The following is a 20493-nucleotide window of genomic DNA, read 5'->3' as shown; positions in this document are numbered from 1 at the left end:
GCTCACTTGGGGCTTGGACTCTGACATACGTAAATCTGCTTTGTCGCAGCAGTTGTTGTTAGAAGCTCTATATAAATAAGTGGAACGCCCCATGGCTCTGAAACGGGACATAACTTATTTCAAACAGCACAAGAAGTGAATGGGCTTAAGATAAAGCTTTTCTGAAAATTTGGTAGTTATTGCTTTATAGGCCTGCGAATGTAAAATGCAAAAATCTATTCTCTTTTCGAGCAACTTCACGCTCCAACACAGAAGGTGGCGACGGTCCTGTGGTGGAAAACCACTGTAAACTAAAGAAGAAGAAGCAGCGGCGGCAGACGCCAACGAAGAAGAAATTAGCAACGCCGCTATTAAATATAAAATGTATTCTCAAAAAAGATGCAGCGGATCTAATGTTGATGTATGTATTTATCACTAATTTCACTACACCGAAAACTATCATCGAACTTAGAACTTGTTAAGTTTTCTTTAACAAGCTAATTCTGAAAATGTGGGAATGCTGGCGACACAACTATTTAAAACACCAGGTTAGGTATGAAACGTATAAAACACGTATGGCTGGGGAATTAGCTCACCCTAGCTATGGCTTATAACGTCAGAGGGCTTTACGTTGTTCATGTACAGTCATAGCTACCTGCATACTTCGATGCAGCAGTTTTCAGTGGTGTTTGACGATGTGTCTTTAACTTCTAGGTAACGCTAGGTTAGCTAGCGAGTTAGCAACACAATTAGCCAGCCAGCTAGACAGTCGTATCATAAACTTTTAATTGCTCGAGTATTATTTAGCTTAGCTAAATCATAAACCCCAGGGTTAGCATAATTCAATTTGACGTATTAGTAGACAAAGAACATTGACTTTTATTAAACAATACTAGTTTTCGGTAGTTTATAAACGGTTTGCTTAACTGACTAATATAATTTAAAATTCTAGCTAGTAATACCGCGAAGAGCAAAGCAACATCAATTTAGGATAAATACACTTTGAGTAGTTTAGCTACTTCTCGCTTCTGGTTTTAGGGATCCCACACTCAAAACACTTTATAGCTAGACCAGTAAAGTGTAACCATAACAACCCTAACCAATTTAACCCATAAGACAAACCCGCACCTGCAGCAGACTCAGGTGTATTAGGGGAATGCTTGGAAACTGCAGAAACTTAGATGCGGTGGTGAGTTTTGTTAGCTACCTTAGGTGGTAGTGGTGGTGAAACGTACTGAGCAAGGGTTTCCTTAAAGATTTTCAACATAGTGCACGTCAATGGCACCTGGTGGTCAAAAGAACGAAGTGCAGCTGTTGCTGTGGGGCTTCGTTATGTAATACATTGGTTGTTTTCATTGCTTTATAATTATACTTTGTGAAAACTACACTGAAACGGTAAACGTTTCGTTTGGGATATATTTATTGCTTACATATTAACACAGTCTTATTCATACCGGTCCTGGTGTTTTAAAGTGCAATCACAACAGTTAGATTACTGGCAGTGAAGTGGGTGGGTTATGAACAACAAAACGTTTATTTCTAATGTGCTTCATTCTAATTGAATAAAGTATAGATACAGTTCATTGAAGTAAGTGCATGGTGTTTTTTGAGACATGGTTCAGAGTTTGTCAAGGTCTACAGTCGTGGCCAAAAGTTGAGTAACAAATTTTGGCCTCTTTTTTTTTGAAAGATACTTTTGCCAGATGTTTATATGGTATAGTGAAGTACAATTATAAACATTTCATAAGTTTTTAACTTTGTATTGACAAATACATCAAGTTTAAGCAAAGATTAAATATTTACAGTGTTGACCCTTCTTTTTTAAGACTTCTGCAATTCACCTTGGCTTGCTGGATATCAGCTTCTGGGCAAAATTCTTGCCTAATCACTGCTTGGAGTTGATCAGTTTCTGTGTTTGCCCACCTGCTTTTTGAGGATTGACCACAGGTTCTCAATGGGATTCAGATCTGGGGAGGTGCAAAATTGGATGCCACATTTCAATGTCTTGCTCACCGAGCCACTTGGTCATCACTTTTGCTTTGTGACATGATGCTCAGTCATGCTCGAAAAAGCATTATTCATCACCAAATTGCTCCTGGATCGTTGGGAGAAATTGCTCTTGGAGGATGTTATGATACCATTCCTTATTCATGGCAGTGTTCTTAGGCACAATTTTGAGCAAACCCACTCCCTTGGATGAGAAAAAACCCCACACATGAATGGTCTCAGGAAGCCTCATTGTTGCCATGACACATGACTTACTTTTTCTTCTCTGGACAATCATCATTTGTCCAGATGTCCCAAACAGTCTGAAGGGGGCTTCATCAGAGAAAATAACTTTACCCCAGTCCTCTGCAGTCCAATCCCTATACTTCCTGCAGAATGTCAGTCTGTCCTTGATGTTTTTCTTGGAGAGAAGTGGCTTCTTTGATGCCCTTCTTGACACCAAGCCATCCTCCAAAAGCCTTTGCTTCACTGTGTGTGCAGATGCCCTCACACCTGCCTTTAGCTATTCCTGAGTAAGCTCTGCACTGGTGGTGACCCGATCCTGTAGCTGCATCCTCTTTAGGAGATGGTTCTGGTGCTTGCTTGACTTTCTTGGGTGCCTTGAAGCCTTATTCACTGCAATTGAACCGCTCTCCTTGAAGTTCTTGATGATTTGATAAATGGTCAATTTAGGTACTATCTTACAAGCAGCAATGTCCTTGCCTGTGAAGCCATTTTGATGCGATGCAAGCATGACTGCACATGTTTCCTTAGAGGTAACCATGGTTACCATGGCATGACAATGTGATGTCAGATGCCTTATCCTTATCACTTTCTCCTGAGCTAATGAGATCATCACTGAAATGATATTAGCAGGGCATTTTGTGTCGGTGTTGAAATACAGTGGCTGGAATGCAATGATTTTTGTGATTAAGTTCATTTTCATGGCAAGAAATGACTTTGCAATTAATTGCAATTCATCTGATCACTCTTCACAATCTAGAGTTAATGCAAACTGCCACCATAAAAAACTGATGTGTACTAGTCTCAACTTTTGGCCACAACTGTATATTACTATGTTTAGTCATTTACTGTGTGCTGCTCATAATGGCAGAAACAAATAAACCTAGGTTTATCACTGTAAGTAACATACAAATAACACTACTCTCTGTTAATGACTTAATGAAAGTGGGAAAAAATTGACCTCTGACTTTTGGTGTTCTATTATTGTTTCATAATGTCATTTCCATGCATTGTGGCATATCAGTTTGCTTGAATCAAACTGAAACATTATCTTCAGTAAATTTTTCTTATTGGGTCTTGAAACATTAAGCTTCTCTTTTTCCTCTTATGTTTTATTTCTTCAGGACTCAGAGGGCCAGAATGCAAATATTTTGAGTGATTGATGGGACAAGATGCAATTGCTGCTGCATATGGGTCATGGAGGAAGTAATAAACTTAACAGGTTGCACAGGGACTGTGTCCCAACTAAATTATTCAGGTTCTACGCAGAACATTTCCAGCAGGGTGTACAAAGCTATGGGCTTTGTTCTGGTGCATGCAGGTTTGTGTTTGAATTCAGGTGTAATATTTTTTCCTTTTTAACATATGCTACTTGAAGGTGTTTCATTTAGGAGTCATCTACCATAGTAGCAGTAGTAGTACTGGTAGCTGGTTATTGGTAGCTCAGTGGTAAAGGTGCTTGACTAGTAATCAGAAGGTTGTCAGTTCAAGCCCCACTGCTGCTACAGTGCCACTGTTGGGCCCCTGAGCAAGGCCCTTACCCTCAATTGCTCAAATTGTACTCAACCATAATTGTAAGTTGCTTTGGATATATGCAGGGCATATACAAGTATAGCTAATATAGCAACTCAGATATCAGTTGTTCATTCAATCAATTTTACATAGATATACAGCCTATACTGTATAATTTTGTCTTCCATTCGAAAGCTTACCACATAACAGACCATTTCAGAATGCAAATATGACTACAATGATCAGCCATAACATTAAAACTAGCTGCTTAATATTGTGTAGGTCCCCCTTGTGCCACCAAAACAGCCCGGACCCACCAAGATACAAGCCCCACAAGACCTTTGTGCTGGGGTATCTACTACTAAGACATTAGCAGCACATCCACTAAGTCCTGTAAGTTGTCTGGTGATGCTCACTTAGTAGAGCATACCAAGAACACCACAAGACCTACCATTTTTTGCGATGCACTGACCCAGTCATCTAGTCATACAATTTGAATGTTGTTAAATTCATTCAGATCTATACGCTCGACCATTTTTCCTGCTTCCAACACATCAGCTTCAAGAATAGACATAACATATCTCACCACTTCACAGGTGCTGTTGTAGTGAGATAATCAATGTTATTCAGTTCACCTGTCAGTGATTTAATGTTGTGGCTGATCTGTGTATCTGTTGAATACACATTATACAGGATAAGACATTTGTAAATCTGATATGAGTTATACCACTTTTTTTTTCAACCATTGAACAGAGGTGTGTCTTTGCTATAGACTAAAAGGATATAAAATGTCTTTGCAGATAGGTTTCGTCTGATGCATTTTACTGGGAGAGTCTTTAAACTTAGATGCATGCACGTGTTGTCCAAAATGCTACATACTTTGACAGCTACCGCCGAAATGGACACTTACTATTGCAATACTATTCCCCTAAATTTCTTTATACCTTTTGAGTATATGCTATGTGAAGGTGTTTCATTTAGGAGCCATCTACTATCTCATTTCAGATGAAAAGGACACATACAAGCATAGCTAATCATTCTCACATATCAGTTTCATTCAATCAATTTTAATTTATTTGTTTTATTTATTTTACATTTCTAAATTGCTTATAGAAAGTGCAAAGGCTAAAATCAACAAAGCACATTCACAGTTATATATTCTCACTAAGTTAGGTAAAAGTGTAGTTTGTGTAGTTTTCTTAATTGTGGTTTTGCCAACAGAAATTCATTCTAAGTGCTGGAGGATTTATGCTTTGTGCATTTTTAGTTTAGATTTTTTGCACTTTTGAATGCTCAATTATGTTGGAATTTAGGGGACCTTATATAACTGAAATTTCTGTTTGGTGCCCATTTTATTTGTCCACTTTCTCAGTAGCTGGCCTGGGAACAGTATGAAAGGGAAGGGTTCAGATGTTCAAAAATTATAACATTGCTGTCCAAGTTTAAACTTCTACCTTGCTTATGTTGATGACCTAGCTATAAATATATTTACGTACAACACATGAGCATAGACTGAATCATTTGTCACTGTCATTTTATGAATTTTGGTCATTTAATAAAATTAAGTCTTGTGGACATTTATTGGATTTTACTGACTTTTAGGTAACCTCTAAAGGGGGTATGAAACATCTATATTTGGGCCTTGAGGAGAATAAGCGAAATGCAGGTTATGTTTGCACAATATGTAATTTGTTAATTGTTATTGTAGTATTGACATTTTGCAGGTCTGAAATCTCAGAATGCTGCAATATTCAAACTGGTGCTCTTAACAGTACAATTTTGTGCTGTAAGCAACTTGACCAATGCTAGCACTACACTCACATAATTCAAAATGTAAATAATTCCATATTTATTTATTCATTCTATATTTATTTTTTCATAAATAATGCAATAATAATTCAATCATGTTGCATGAGGGTACCCCCAGGTCTATAGCTTTTTCTCAGATCTTATATCTTACAGTGCTTGGGATAATGGAGTCTAGCCTAAATCACTGCTGAAAGCAAGTTATGCATTTAGTGAAAATGAAAACCTTCATGCTGACCTGGTATTTTTCCTTTTGAGGGGGAAAAAGTACAGATGGTTTCATAAAATGGAATTTGCTTTGAAAATGTCAATCCCTTCATCAGTGTTAATTTCAGCTATTCTAGATAAGCTTTCTGGTGTTTGGTTCTTTACAGTATTCATATGATTCAACATACATAAATAATACCACAAAATACAGGACAATAATCAACCATGTCAGCAGTATGTACATATATAATTATGATGCAAGAATAGCTCTTGTTTTAGGGCTTCAGTTGTTGTCAGTGATAACTCAGTGGTTAAGGTACTTGACTTGTAATCAGATGGTTGCTGGTTTGGGCCCCTGAGCAAGGCCCTTACCCCTCAATTGCTCAAGTTGTACTCAGTCATAATTGTAAGTTGCTTTGGATAAAAGCGTCAGCTAAATGCTGTAAATGTTGTCACTGTGATAAGAATAATTGCAATTTTAGATAGACCTTTTAAACCCACTTGTTGTTTCTGTAATGCTAGTGTAGTTACACTATTCAGGCAACTATACTTGTAACTAGTTTGTATGTTGCAAATGTAATACAGCTTAGTTCAATAGCTGTATTAGTTCACACTTGTATCAAATTTAATAGAAATAGCACAGGAACAGTCCACTGAAAGTGTAAATTATTTGTTATTATATTTGTGATGTAACCAAATAGAAACCAGAATTGATACCCTAGGCTGCAGTTAAAAGTACTGTCAAAAAAGTACAGTCTGGTTTAAAATCTCACTTTGGTTTAGTTAAACTGTTACAGTTTAAATTTTCTTCTAAATGGTATTTACTGGGGCAAAATACCATAATGTAGGTAGTTACATCCTTTTGCAAACAAAAACATCTGCACTTCAGCATATATACACTTATACTTGCATAAACCAAAACCAAAGTTGATATATATGTACATAAACTGTAATACTGTAATCTGTAGCTCTACATCCTTAGTAGTTATAGTTGTTGATATTCATGTGTAAGGACATATGTATTAGACTTGTGATATAAAGTGGGTCTGCTCTTTCCTCATCACGAGAATATAGTTACAACTTATGGAATGTGTGTTTTTTTTTTTGTTTTTTTTCCCTGTTATTTTGCAGTGAGCCTTTTTTCATCCACTAAAGAAATATGGCACCATAAAGTTTAAACATCTTAACCCACCAATGTTTTTCTCAAATGAGCTAACATTGTTTGCAATTTTGGAAATTCTTAATGAGCTAAATTAAAAGAAAATCTATACTTAACATAATTGACAACAGCAGAGTGTTCTCAGTAACTAAAGGAGTAAACTAAATTCTGTCAGACCTCAGGGGTATATTTGCCCTTTGAGTTTGAAAATGTAACATCTGAATTAACAAATTGTTAAAGCAAATAAGGAAAATTATAATGTCCCCTAATTTTTTTGCTACCACAGGGGCAGGGTATCATTCAGAATCCAAAGCCAAGGAGTATAAACATGTGTGCAAGAGGGCTTGCCAGAAAGTGAGTACATATGGGTTTTTTAACATTATTTTCCTTTTGGTATTCTAGTATTTTTATTCTTCTCTTCAAACATTAGTGTGATTCTTTGTTTTTCACAGGTAACATCAATAATTAAGCCCAGTAACATATACAAGCGCTAACATAATTTCCTATGATATGCATTTTTTAAATCTGCAAGAATGCAAAATTTTGATATTGCTGTTTTAAACTGTGAAAATAAGCTTCTGTGCGTGTATGAAATAAGTTTCCACCATTTCAGAATGTATCCTTATCAGGACTAAGAAAAAGTCAGCATAATCTGTAACCTTTAGTAAATCGTGGTAAAACATTTCTTTCTGTGGTTTCACACTGATTCCACATCTGATATTGCACAAGGTAAAGGCTGGATTATACTTTTTTGCACAGATGATTGCATGAGCATCCAGCATCATACAACCATGAATTTGGAGTGTTTATTGTAGTTATCTCTTTGTTGCAAGCGGTGCATATCTACTAATGTGGGTTAATATAACTTATTCAGTAAATACACAGAAAAATTAAAACAAAGCACTCAACCTGCTAAATACTATAATATGTGAAACACTGATTATTTATGTGATTTTTGTCTTGTGTACACTTTTATGTTTAGGATTAGGCAGAATAATTTGAAAAAGTAATAATGACCAAATATTGAATGCCCAAAACGTTCTCAGTAATGTATTTGTTGTGCTTTGCTCTGCATTGGTAAGGATGCCAGGTAAATGTGAGATTTATTGTAAAGAATTCCCAGAGCAACACAGAGACTTTGTTTAAAATGAAGAGGGGAAAAAAGTAAAAATAAATAAATAAATAAACACACACCCTCTCCCAAATAAACTAACTACCTCAGTCATTTTATATAATCCAAGAAAAACCAAACATTTTATCAGAAACCTGGGTTGGAAATGTACAAGAGGAACTAGGATGGCAGCTTCCTCTCAGGCATTCCCTGTCATCTTGTGTCCCCTTTACACAAGTTGGAATTTTAATGAAATTATTCAGAGAGTCACAAAATTACATTTGGTCACAATACCAAAACGATCGAATACCACTGTACCTTTCTCACCCTGTTCAGAATGTCCAATTTGAGTGCCTGTTCCTTTAAATGATAAGATAACTACTCACTGCCCCTTTCGTGTGAACCCTGGGATAAACATTGCTGCCAGAGACAACATAGCAGTGAAGTCATATGTGATTGAACCAAAGTTGGACCCTGAGTTTGCTGTGATGTCAGGACTAATTTTGCAGTCTCACACACACACACACACACACACACACACACACACACACACACACACACACACACACACATACACACACACAATAAAAATAAAAAAATACATAGCCACACACTGCAATGTGTGCTTGCTTGCCAAATTAAGGATGGAGATAATGCACATTGTAATGTCATTAACCCCTGATTACCTGACTGCAACACAACTGTAACTTTTGCTTTTACTGTCGTGAATAACGTTGATAAAGTGAAGTTCATCTTACAGACATTTAACTAGCTAACATACTAATAGCATTAATGTTATTGTGGATCCTGGGTCCTGCAGTAAGTAACGCCAGTCATTTTCTATAAAATTGCATTAGCTAATACATCAACCTTTAACATTAGCTAGTGTTAAACAGCCAAAGAAACACTTGAGCTAGCATATTTCTTTGTAATACTTATCTTCATTTCCCTTCATTTCCCTCTTCATTTCCAATTTAGCCTCACACAGTTGGTATTGATCCCTCTTTTAGGAAAGGTTTTGTTGCAAGGCATGCATTGTACTGACTAATGTTGTAAAGGATGTCAGATACATAGTGGTTAGTGCATACAGGTTTTTGTCGACTGTAGCTGGGCCATTGCCATGAAAACCTTTATCCATTGAGGTCTTCTGTACTGTATGGATGTAGCAATTTATGCTGGCCTGTGCAGCCAACAACAAAGCAGTTCTCACACTTAGATTTAACATAATGCTAGTGGATCCAGTGTGCATGAGGAAAAAAATACCTTTGCAAGGGTAGTTCTTAAACTGTATTTGGAGATGCTCAGATTGATCTGAATAATTCTTATGAATTCTAACAAGTAGGGGTGCCAAATCTTATGGTATTTTTCAAATGGCATTATGCAGTGTTCTGTGTATTGTGAGAGTTTGGCTTTTGTCATAAAAATTTGTACAATTGTGAAAGTTTGTGAATTATGTTGATTTTAAATGAAGAACTCATAAAATATGATTATATGATATATAGACAATCTGACCTTTAATGAGACAATAATGAGGACTTAGTTAATAACATTGTATGCAAAATTTTACTCTTACTTTATGTGCAGTGGGAAGCTAAAGGGTCCTCAAAAAGCAGCAAAGAACCGTTCTTCTGGTTTTTTTGTTTTGTTTGTTTGTTTGTTTTTTTGTTTTTTTGTAGTTCAGTTAGGCACCTTTTTAGCATAAGGTGCTGTTTTACAGTCTTTTGTGTTTAGCTTAGTTAATTAATAAAATACACAAAATGCAGAAAATTGAATAAAATGTTGACCTGAAGAAAATTTGTTTTATCCAAAAATGGGCATTGTATAAATAAGAATCTACAAGCATCGTATTCAGTTGATGTGTGTGGTCTTTGTGTGAAGTTATGACGGAGGCCAAAAAAAAAGTCTTAAAACGAAACATTAAAAGGGTCTATTGTTAACATGATGGACAGTGTGGAAATGTTTTTATGCAGTATAGTAATAATTAACACACCCAAACTTGCCTCACTTCTTTTGTGCCAGTGTTTTTTTGTTTTTGCCATGAAAGAAATTTTACATGCTTTCATGTTCCCTAATCTTTTGCAGGCTGTGGACAGGCTGAGAGCTGGAGCCATGGCCCTGGAGGCAGTGACTGCTGCTCTTATAGAGCTAGAGGTGCTTCTTTTTTACTTTTCCTAAACTAGTTTGGATTATAGCATGAATACTATAAAAATGTTTTAATCAAATGGAACATGTATTGTTGTTATTTTACAGTTGTATTTTAAAGTGGAGAGAGAAAAAATAAGCAATAGCCAGTTGAGCCATGGAAACCATTGATCTGATTGATTTCACCTCCTTTGAGGTCAACCATTTATGTCAATGATCCTTATCACTAGCTGAGTAAGGAAGCACACATTATACGGTTGAGAATATACATACTATTATTATAATATTACATACTGCTTCATTTGGATCTTCTAGCTTACCTTGTCCAGTCTGAATACGAAAAAAGGCAAGAACCAAAATGACACGCCAACACTTAAGGCGATCATCATTTACAGAGACACCTTTATAGACATAATTATGATTTTTTTGGTAACCAATAATCTATATCAAATACAGTCATATCTGCTGTAATGTTTTACCAGTACTGATACTGCTGCACATAATTTAAAAAAGATTTATCTGATGTGCTTTGTTCATATGCTGTAAGCTTTCTATTAATATAAGGATGAGCAACGCTCCTGAAATTTTTAGCAGTTTGGATCTCACAGTAATTGACATGAAGTAGCTGTAAGTAATCTATCTAAGAAGATGTGAGTTTGTGATGAGTAGTTCTCATGTAACTACGGCAAGGTAAGAGCCCCTTTTCTCCAAGCTTGTGTAAACAGCTGCATAGAAGGGTGAATGCTGAATTACTGAGTTTTACTGAGAACAAAAACTCACAATTGGCCAATATGCTCCCATTTTTGATCACAGTATTTTGATACACAGTATAAGAAATACCTTGAAAAATAATGTGTATTTGATGTAGAAACACCAATGTGTCCTTGAACTACATAAGTGCTAAATAAATATTAGGAAACAAGGTATCCCACATAACGGCACAAACAATATGGATGGCCATTTAATTCAATGTTAGCTGAACGTTTAGGTTTATGAAACATGTTGAGATGTTGAAAATTAAATTTTAGCTACTTTTTAATCTTGGGCTGTGTTGCTTCTCTGTGAATAAATGAGCTGTGATTTAAAAGCTGATTTTTGTGAATATAAAGCAATAAGTTTTTGAATCTCTTGGAAGTTGACATAAGGTTCAAAATCAGTTGTTTATATGTAAAACTGTCAACAACAAAAGTCAATGCTGCACAAAGTTGACAGCATGCAAAAGTTAATCACATACTAACCTACCTTATTTATTAATATAGTACAGTAGCAACTACATTTTCCAGTAGCCAGGAGGTAGTGTTGTAACTTTTAAATCAAGTAACTTGGAACTAGCTGGGTAAACTATTACCCAAGCTGCATAATATTTTTACGTATCCATTAAGGTTTTTAGCTGCTTCATACTGTTTGATCAGGACCACGATAAGATTAGTATTTTCTAATGAAACCCATATGTTTATGAGAACAAACAGTTTGTTGGGTTCTTTTTTAATTTACAGATGAGGTAGCCAGTGTTGAGTTACTCTTGCTTTTCAATTTATTGTATCGTTAAAAAAAAAAATCTGTAGCTACTACAGATAAGCTGGCCAATATGACAGCCTTTTTGGACACCCATACACAAGCTGCATTGCATGATTAGTTTTCAATATATTGTGCTTGCACAAACATCTGTGTTTGTGAAATTAATTTTTCAGATATTGCCCAGCCCCACTGTGAGGCAGCAGTGCACTAATAAAACTCTTAAGGGTGCTTTTAGAAAATAACACTTAAAGGACTTTGAGAATAACCATGTTGTTGCAGCTGGATTTTTCTTTTTTTTCTTTTTTTTCAGTTGAAGGATAGGTGCCAGTTAGCTTTTTAATCAGAAAATCTGAAATGCATCTCTTATTGGATATTTCAGTTGGGCAAAAGTTTGTAATGTATATAACAGACCCTGTTAAACACAAAATGTCTTGTCCCTTAAATGTCTTTGATTGATGTGCAAGACCTATACAAATTCAAAATAATTCACACACAAGAAATATGAAATGACACTTGTTTTGGGCAAGCATACAGTGATCCTTATTGTTTGTTTGTTTGCAGGACTCACCATTCACCAATGCTGGTACAGGTTCCAACCTGAACTTGTGTGGGGATATTGAATGTGATGCCAGCATCATGGATGGAAAATCATTAAACTATGGAGCAGTTGGTGCTTTAACTGGTGGGTTTTCTTAATTTCTATTAATGTTCATGAGAAACAGAAATGTTAATATTTTATTTACCTTGATTTTTTCCCCTTTTTATTATATTGTTCCATACAAATTTCCTCACAAATATTTCTCCTCCCACAGTTTTTGATCTAGAACAACCTCACAATTTTTTCTCCTCCTAGTTTTTGATCTAGAGTAACAGTTGTTACATTTTGTTGTATTGTATTATCTTTAATGTATGCATTTGTGTGTATAAGTATAAAGCTGATGGTAGCAATGCAATATTTTTTTACTAGGATTTTAAGTCATGGTGCAGTTTAGGGAGCACCTTTTGATTTGTTGTGTAATATAATTATCTTTGGCTATTTATTGTCAACCTCAGGATATCAGGATGCTTTAACCTCGAGTCAAACTAAAAGCTATTTATCTGGGAAGTATTTATTTTGCTTGAGTTGCAACTTCTTTATAATATAAAGACAATGAAAGAAATGAAAAAAGATAATAGGTGATAGTTTCATCAACATGAAACACAACTTAAAAAAGAAGGGGGTTGTAGAATCAATCGGTTTCAATGGGAAGATGGTGCAATAAATGAAGATAGAAGAGGTCGATAAATGTTTTTACCAAGTTTTCTAGCTATAGCTTCAAATGGTTTCCATGGAAGAATGGAGGGACAAAAGAGGATAAAAAGGATTAAACAGATAAATGCTGTCAATATACAAAGCAGTTTGTTGAGTATTTGAGAACTGAAATTGAAGGCTATAGATTAACAGTTCAGGGAGCTATAAATACAAATTAAAGAAAGGGTGACTAAATGAGTGCCAACTGTTTTGACTGCGTGTAATTGTTGAATCTGTTTCTATTGTACTATGGTGTAACACACTTATTCAGATCTGAGGGCTGAGACAGTTAGATTACTTTATCGAATGCAGGTGTTTCTACTATACAAGTTCCTGGGAACATGTATATAAAGTAATGGTTTTTCTCTTCTTAGGAATTAAGAATCCGATCTTGGTGGCTAGAAGACTACTGAATGAAGCACAAAAGGGGAAGCTTTCAGCTGGGAGGATACCTCCCTGGTAAGCACACTTCTGTCTCATAAGTAACTGATCAATTTGCTGTTTGTGTATGTGCTTTGTTGTTAACGCCCTATTTGTCCCTTCTTACAAGCACTTTATTTCACAAGACACTAGGGGCTCTAATTTTATGCTACACTGGAGCCCCCTATTACCATATTTTACTAATTTTGTAGGATGCACACACATTATTGCTGGCAAGACAATACATGAGAAATATACTTATATTTTATTTATTTATAATGACTATTGGAAGACCCATAATTTAATAATAAACTACTTGCACAAGGAAATCAAATCCTCATATACTATTGCCATTTGTTAAGTCCACCTGAGACAAAAATAAATGAGCACCTGAGTGGGTGGAATGGCGCAACAGAGGGTGTGACAATATTTTTGAACTCATTATGACTTAAAACTGTACTTGTGCCACCGCCTCCTTTGGGATCTGCTCTTAACACAAACACAATTGCAGCACAATATTTTGCTCACTTCAGGTATGGACATAAAAATGAGTAAAATATAAAAATAAAAAAATAAAGTGTGTGTGTGTGTGTGTATAAACAATTGTCATTATGCAAGGAAAATTAAATAGTTCAAGTAATTAATCACACTCACAGTTATTTATTTTACTCTCATCAGAGTGATCAACTATAATTTTTCAAGTGCCATAAATCTTATTGTGACAGCTCTGTACTTCCATGACAAGTATCTCTTTGGTCATCCGTAAACTTTCTGGTGAAATTGTCATTGTCATGTGGCTGGCTCATGCTAAGCTTTTAAAGGGAATCAGGGGAGTTGATATGATTTGGATATTGTAGCAGCACATCTAACCAGACCAGCTGATCATGTGTTCTTGATTCATGACGATATTTATGATTTAACTCTTCAAGGCTACAGCATAGTAATAAATAATATTAGTACACAATTGTCTTTTTCAAACAGCCTTTTAAAATAACTTTATAAAATATAGACTTTACTGTTTGTAGTAAACATAATAGTTATACAAGGCTACTAATGTATTATTGCTGTTTAGATCTATGTAGATGGTTATTTCTTTAATTTCCCTGGGGATTAATATAGTGTTATCTTATAAAACCCAATCATGTCTACAGCCCTTTGTTAATTACTCCAGTCATTTGTTTCTTATTATGTAATACTGCAGTGGTAGGATTGGTTTTGTTTGCTTGTCATCGCGGCCCCCAAGGGGAATGCCTATTGGGGCATAGTGTTATCATGATACCAAAAGTTTTGTTTCGATACTGATTTTGATATCATTACTGAAATGATACCACTGCAGTGAAGTGAACTAGTGACCTATCACTTTTAAATCTTTAAATTCTGTGAAAAGGTTGAGATGTTTGTCCAACAGAGGTTTGTTCAGGTTTCAGAATTCTGTTTCTAAATAGTTTGTCTCTTAATGGTAAATCAAACCTTAAATCTGTGGTTCACATGATGCTTTTTGTTTTCTTCAACTAATACATAGGGCACTACACCTAAAACCAATGTTGTTGTGTAGAGTCATTTCTTGTACAGACAGACAATAAACTGATTACACATACAAGGTGATTTGCTATATAATAGCTTGTTTGCCTAATGTAATCAGAGCATCATGGTCCTGCCTCAATCTCTTGATCAAATTATTAATGCCTCCATATCTTATATTAATTCTTAAAAAGGTCCAGTTCGCAGATGATGTCACTGGAGTGGTAGGTCATGATAAATTAACTGCCAGTTAACTCAAGCCAGTTGTTTTTGATGCCTGTTTACATCCCACCCCCAAAAAGTTTTAATTAAAACAAAAACAAAAACAAAAAAAACAAACAAACAAACTGTTTTGTTTGAAAAAATATATTGAGCTGCAACATGTCAGGCGTACAGTGTCATTGTGGCTCAGTTGGCTAAACTCTAATCTATTTTCTATTAATTTGAAAGATTTACATTTTATAAAGGTAGAGCTGAATCAGCTTTCCAGGTGTGTTGCAGTGCTCAGTCTTGTTACTTTTGTACAATCAGAATATATTTGGTACTGTTGAAAATGTTTCACTTGTTCAATGCCTTATGATGAAGCCAAAAAAATTAGACATAGATCAGTATTGGGGTTCTGTTGTCTTTATTTAACAAATTATATTTTGTTTATGCTCTTTAATTTTTTATTGTTGGTATAATTATTGCAATCTTATTGTATTCGTTATTATACATGCTTACCTTTACCTTTGCTTACTACTGTTTCACTTGTGTGCATGTGATTTCATGCATCTTGATTTTTGTAGGGATGTACAAACTTGAAAATATATTCATGATATTAAGTTTAAATAAAACAATCTGTCTGATTGAGGCTCCATTATAGACTTAATGGCATTTGCTTTTGGTAAATGAGAAAAATGTGCAATTAATTGGCAGTGTATTTGCTTCAAATGAAGAATGAGTGAGGAATCATTGAAACATTCAAAAAGGAGTAGAATACATGAAAAAACATCTTTTTTCATGTATTCTACTCCTTTTTGAATGTTTCAATGATTCCTCACTCATTCTTCATTTGAGATGTTGCAGGCTACAGTTATATGCTAATGTCATGCAATAGCTGAAAATGTTTTTTAAGTACATAGGTTCATTTTTTCTGTTTGTCAGCTTTTTAGTTGGAATAGGAGCGCAGCAGTGGGCTCTTGGTCATGGCATCCCTGCATGTCCTTCAGAGAAGATGGCCACGAGTGAGTATTTTATGTATACAATTTGCTTCATTGTACTCTACACCTGCTTGCTTTTTATAGTGCTGCGGAACAGGATTGAACAGAATTATTTGATTTGAAGGCCAATTTAAGAGTGAAGTCTTATGTTCTTCAGAATTCTAAAACACCTCATATTAGAACCTGGAAGGAAAAGTACCTCATTTTGTGTTAGGACATGCAAAATATTCAGTCACTTTAACCATTGTCAAACCATACTCAAAGCTTTTAGATAAGCAATAATATTGAACTTACAGACTTGTTTTTTTTTAAGCTTACCAGCAGCCATGCACGACAAGATGAGCAGAAATGATCAGACCACCTCCCAAAAGTCAATTTCAAAATAACATACAGTATAGTACAAACTGGAGTCAGTTGCCAAGTAAGGGATATCCCAAACTCATAGTATCTCTGTCAATAAGCGTGATCATATAATCTGTTTAAGTGAACCTGTCTGTGTTTTATCATTGGTACTGCAAAAATAGCTGTTGGCTTTCATGATGAAATTAAAGGTTTTCCTAACGTTTTTTTCAGGTAATCAACAAATACACTCAGCGTGCTAGGATTGGGCATCACAGCCCACTCTAATTTATCATTTGAATGACTATAACTTGCAAATGAATTCTGTTAGTGTATTGTACAACATACTTGGAAAATTGGCTGTAATATATGACAGTGAACTATGGTTATAGCACAGTAAAAGGGGACCTCTGGTCTCAGAGGATATGGTAGCCCATTCTATTATTTGCCCATCTTTCATGGACACATTAGAAAGCAAGGATTTAATACATCGGAATTACACCAGATTTTACATTTGAAGATAGACCTGACATACACAAACTGCATAGCAACACACCAGTAGTCCTGTAGTCTCTAGGACTAAAAAAAACTGCTGTAATTTATTAATAACTGCCGTGTGCAGTTAATATAGTGCCCTGTAGTGCCAAAAAAAACCACAAAAAAACACACAAAACAGAAGGCCTGTCACATTAAATATTAATTATACTGCAAAATGGTAGTGATTCACTTTTTAAATTCCTGTCATAATACAGAGTTCACATTGGTTTTGCACTTCCACTGCTCTAAGACTGATTACCAATAGACAACCAGTATTTTGCCAATATGGAGGACCCTACTGCCATGAATAAGTAGTTTCATTACTCTTAAGCTTGCATAAAATAATGGCAGAAAAAAAAAAGAACAAAGACAACAAATATTGCAAAACATGAAGGTACCTCACTTAAGATGGGATGTATGTCTAATGTATGTATGTCTAATAAATGTGTTTGTGGTCCTGGCCACATAAAATGCAAGATTGAAATGAACATCCAGTAGTTAGTTGCTGACTGTTGTCTTCAATCTTTTTACTGAACAGTATTGAAAAACCAATCAGCCTCTGTAGTATTAATTGAATAACAGTGAGAGGAGCTCTCCTGTATACCTGCTCTAAAAAAATAAAAAAAAAACTAGATAATACTTGTACTGAACCTTGCCATTTATTTGTTAGCAGTGTGTGATTTTCGTCATTATGACTGCAGGTTCAGTTTTTTTTTTTTTTTCTTTTTGAAGGAAAAATCTACAGATGTTGAGGCATGTGGCAGGTGTTTGCTTTCCATATGGGCTAATGGCTGCAAAACATGACATGATTTATTGCTTTTTAGTAGAGCCCCACTAGCACTGCTTAAGCATGAATTAACATGGGCCGCATTTTCACACTGTGGGTGTGGTCACTGTGATGGGGCACCTTTTTAGGTAATGGAAAAGATTTATCTTGCCTGTTTTGGTTTGTACTGACCAACGACATATTTTGCAGACTTAATTTGTGCTTCATCACCTTTCAGATATCCAAAGCACACCCATATAACTGAAACTGTGGTAACGTTTTCAGCATTGGTAGCTCAAACAATGCTTTGTGGTTGTACTTTTTGCAAGATGTTAAGTATTAAATATAACTAAGCAGATGAATAACATTTCAGAATTGAAAAGTGCATTCCAGTTGCCATAGTAGTTCCTGCAAAGTGGGCTACATAAGGAATTCAGCTATTTTAAGGGAGATTCCAAACCATAAGGAGTGAAAAAGTTCTAAGGAAACTTCACACTGTGCAGACAATAGTGAATTTTATCAGATTGTTTTTTTACAGTTTATTACTATGCCAGAAGTTGACATGAAAGTTTTCCCATCAATCATTGTCTACATTTGCATCAAGATCTTCTGCCAAGTGGAGCCTGCTGGCTGGCTGATTATCGAGAGCAACAAATAAACGGCAATCATTGTGAGTGTTATTAAGCTTAGCAGTAGTCAGTCATGATTACCTACAGGAAGATAAGATGCCTTGGCAAGTTAAGACATTTTGGAACTTTCAGCAGCACTGATTTAATAATGTAAGTGGGAGTATACATATTTGTGACCCTGCATGTATAATTTTGACCCTGTGTTGATTCAGACAACCCCCCCACCTCCAAAATTAAAATTTATGCACTAAAGCCTGATATTTTTTTATTCTATTAACAATATGTATTGTACATTCATTCTACCCCAGAAAAAGAAAAAGAACTGTTCAAGGATCTTTGCAAGCCAAATCTTTGCAAGCCCAATATTGCCATGACATTCATGTCCATGTTCAGTGTATGTAAATTTCAAACCAGATTAGTTGGCCAGCCATTTTTCATTTGCCATCTGCTTTATGATCTTTGCCCTCTTCTTTCTGATCTAAGGTCTTTTTTAAACCAATGTTGTGTTTATTCCTAGTAAATATTCTACATTCTTTGGGCATTCCAGAAGAATAAAAGATCAGGGCTAGGTGCAAACAATTATTCCATTACACTACTGCCTTAATCAGCCTATCCACTATTACTGCAGTGCTGATTTGGTTATTCAGCTAATACAGCATGAGCACAAGATCCTGATGATTCATTTCTAGCTCTATAGACCAGACCAGACAGGACTTGCATGACAACCATTTTCATGTGCTATTTATTCTTTTTCTGTGGTGATTACCAGCCTCATACTAACCTGATGTTTAGCCACCTTCAATCTCTACCCCAAACAGTACCCTGTCTCGCTTCACTTTTGACCAATCAGTATAATGCAGAAATAATTCTGTTACCTCTTATTCTTATGTTCCAAGACTTGTATACAAAGTGGCTCAATATTACAACCTTTTGTAGTAACACATCTCAATGGAACAATAGCAGCACAATGGGAAATGGTATCTTAAAAAAGGACATGGCTAGCATATTTATTCTGTATAAAACAAAAAGTCATCTCTGTAAATTTACATGTATATAGTTATCACTGTACATGGCTCCCTCACATCTTTACATTTAAGCATTTGAGAATGACAAACAAAACACGACTTCTCTAGCATAACCACTAAATGCAATTTCTTAGCCATTAGATTCTGCTTTAGCACAAGAATAAGTATGTACCTATCTGAATAAACATGAACAGTAGCCCGATTTATCATCTATGAAACACAATAAATGTCTGAGTAAAAGCTTTAAATGCCATTCTGTGACTTTGTGTGTCCTTCACTATGAAATAATTCTCTTGGTGTATCTCTGAACAACTCGGCCACAAGACAAAAAATGCTGGTATTCCTTTTTTGTTTATTGGCTTTCAGAAAGATGGGGATGGTTCCCTTTTTGAGTTTTGGCTGTGCTAAAGGTTTAATCCTAGTTCTTTTCCTCAGTCTCAATCCATGGTTTATTAGTTATGCTTCTCACCTGTTCCTAGTTATATTCTCTATGTTTAGTTCCCACATGTACCTAAGGCCAGTGCCTAACAGGACCATCAATGGGTGTGTCCAAAAGCACACAGAACTCAAGTGTAAATACCTTGGTCAACAGAACTTCTGTCTCTGGTTTTCTTTACAAGGTTAGACCTCAGAGAGGCTCTCTCTCTCTCTCTCTCTGGTTCTTTCTTCCTCCAGCACCATATGAACATTGACACACCACTGATAGTTACTAAAATCAGCACCATTGTCCTTTGTTCTGTGATTAGACTAGTATAAATTGGCTGAGCTCATTAACATACAGCCACATTGCTCGGCTGTTCAAACTCTGTGCCATTTTATTTGATTTGTTCTCCATAGAGCCAAGATGGCAAATCTTGCCTCCTTCTTACAGCACACACTCATGCACATGTAAACGTGCGCTCATCTGCACTCACGCATTCAGTCTCCTCCCTTTTTACACACACAGACACACACAGCTGTGCTTGTTTCTGGTTTTCTCTGGTTGTGCTGGCTTTAATGGGCTTCATCTCCTTGATGAGAGGTTTGAGATGGGGGAGTGATAAAAGTGAGATGACAATGTGATTTTCATGTATTGACATCTGTTTTGAGGGGTTAGAAGC

General features: G+C 35.6%; 1 protein-coding gene across 7 annotated transcripts in view; it reads left to right on the top strand.

The window, feature by feature from the left end:
* Positions 1–243: 243 nt before the first annotated feature.
* LOC113570350 (threonine aspartase 1) overlaps positions 244–20493 on the top strand; it is a 51215-nt gene continuing 30965 nt past the window's right edge. For 4 of the 7 annotated variants that reach the window (XR_004776463.2, XM_035529644.2, XM_035529647.2 and 1 more), the window contains exons 1-7: positions 244–400; positions 3333–3529; positions 7179–7246; positions 10086–10154; positions 12225–12345; positions 13329–13413; positions 16042–16121. Coding sequence is in view for 6 of the 7 variants with exons in the window: in XM_035529644.2 (XP_035385537.2) it covers positions 3406–3529; positions 7179–7246; positions 10086–10154; positions 12225–12345; positions 13329–13413; positions 16042–16121 (547 nt within the window). In the remaining variant the exon portion in view is untranslated. Of the gene's footprint in view, positions 401–3332; positions 3530–7178; positions 7247–10085; positions 10155–12224; positions 12346–13328; positions 13414–16041; positions 16122–20493 lie in introns of those variants that run through there. The other 3 variants (XM_035529646.2, XM_035529648.2, XM_035529649.2) reach the window with 3 other exon arrangements.

This window comes from Electrophorus electricus, chromosome 5 (assembly GCF_041902795.1).
Source record: "Electrophorus electricus isolate QZ-2024a chromosome 5, ASM4190279v1, whole genome shotgun sequence".
NCBI lineage: Eukaryota > Metazoa > Chordata > Actinopteri > Gymnotiformes > Gymnotidae > Electrophorus > Electrophorus electricus.
This window is presented reverse-complemented; position numbering and strand designations above follow the sequence as displayed.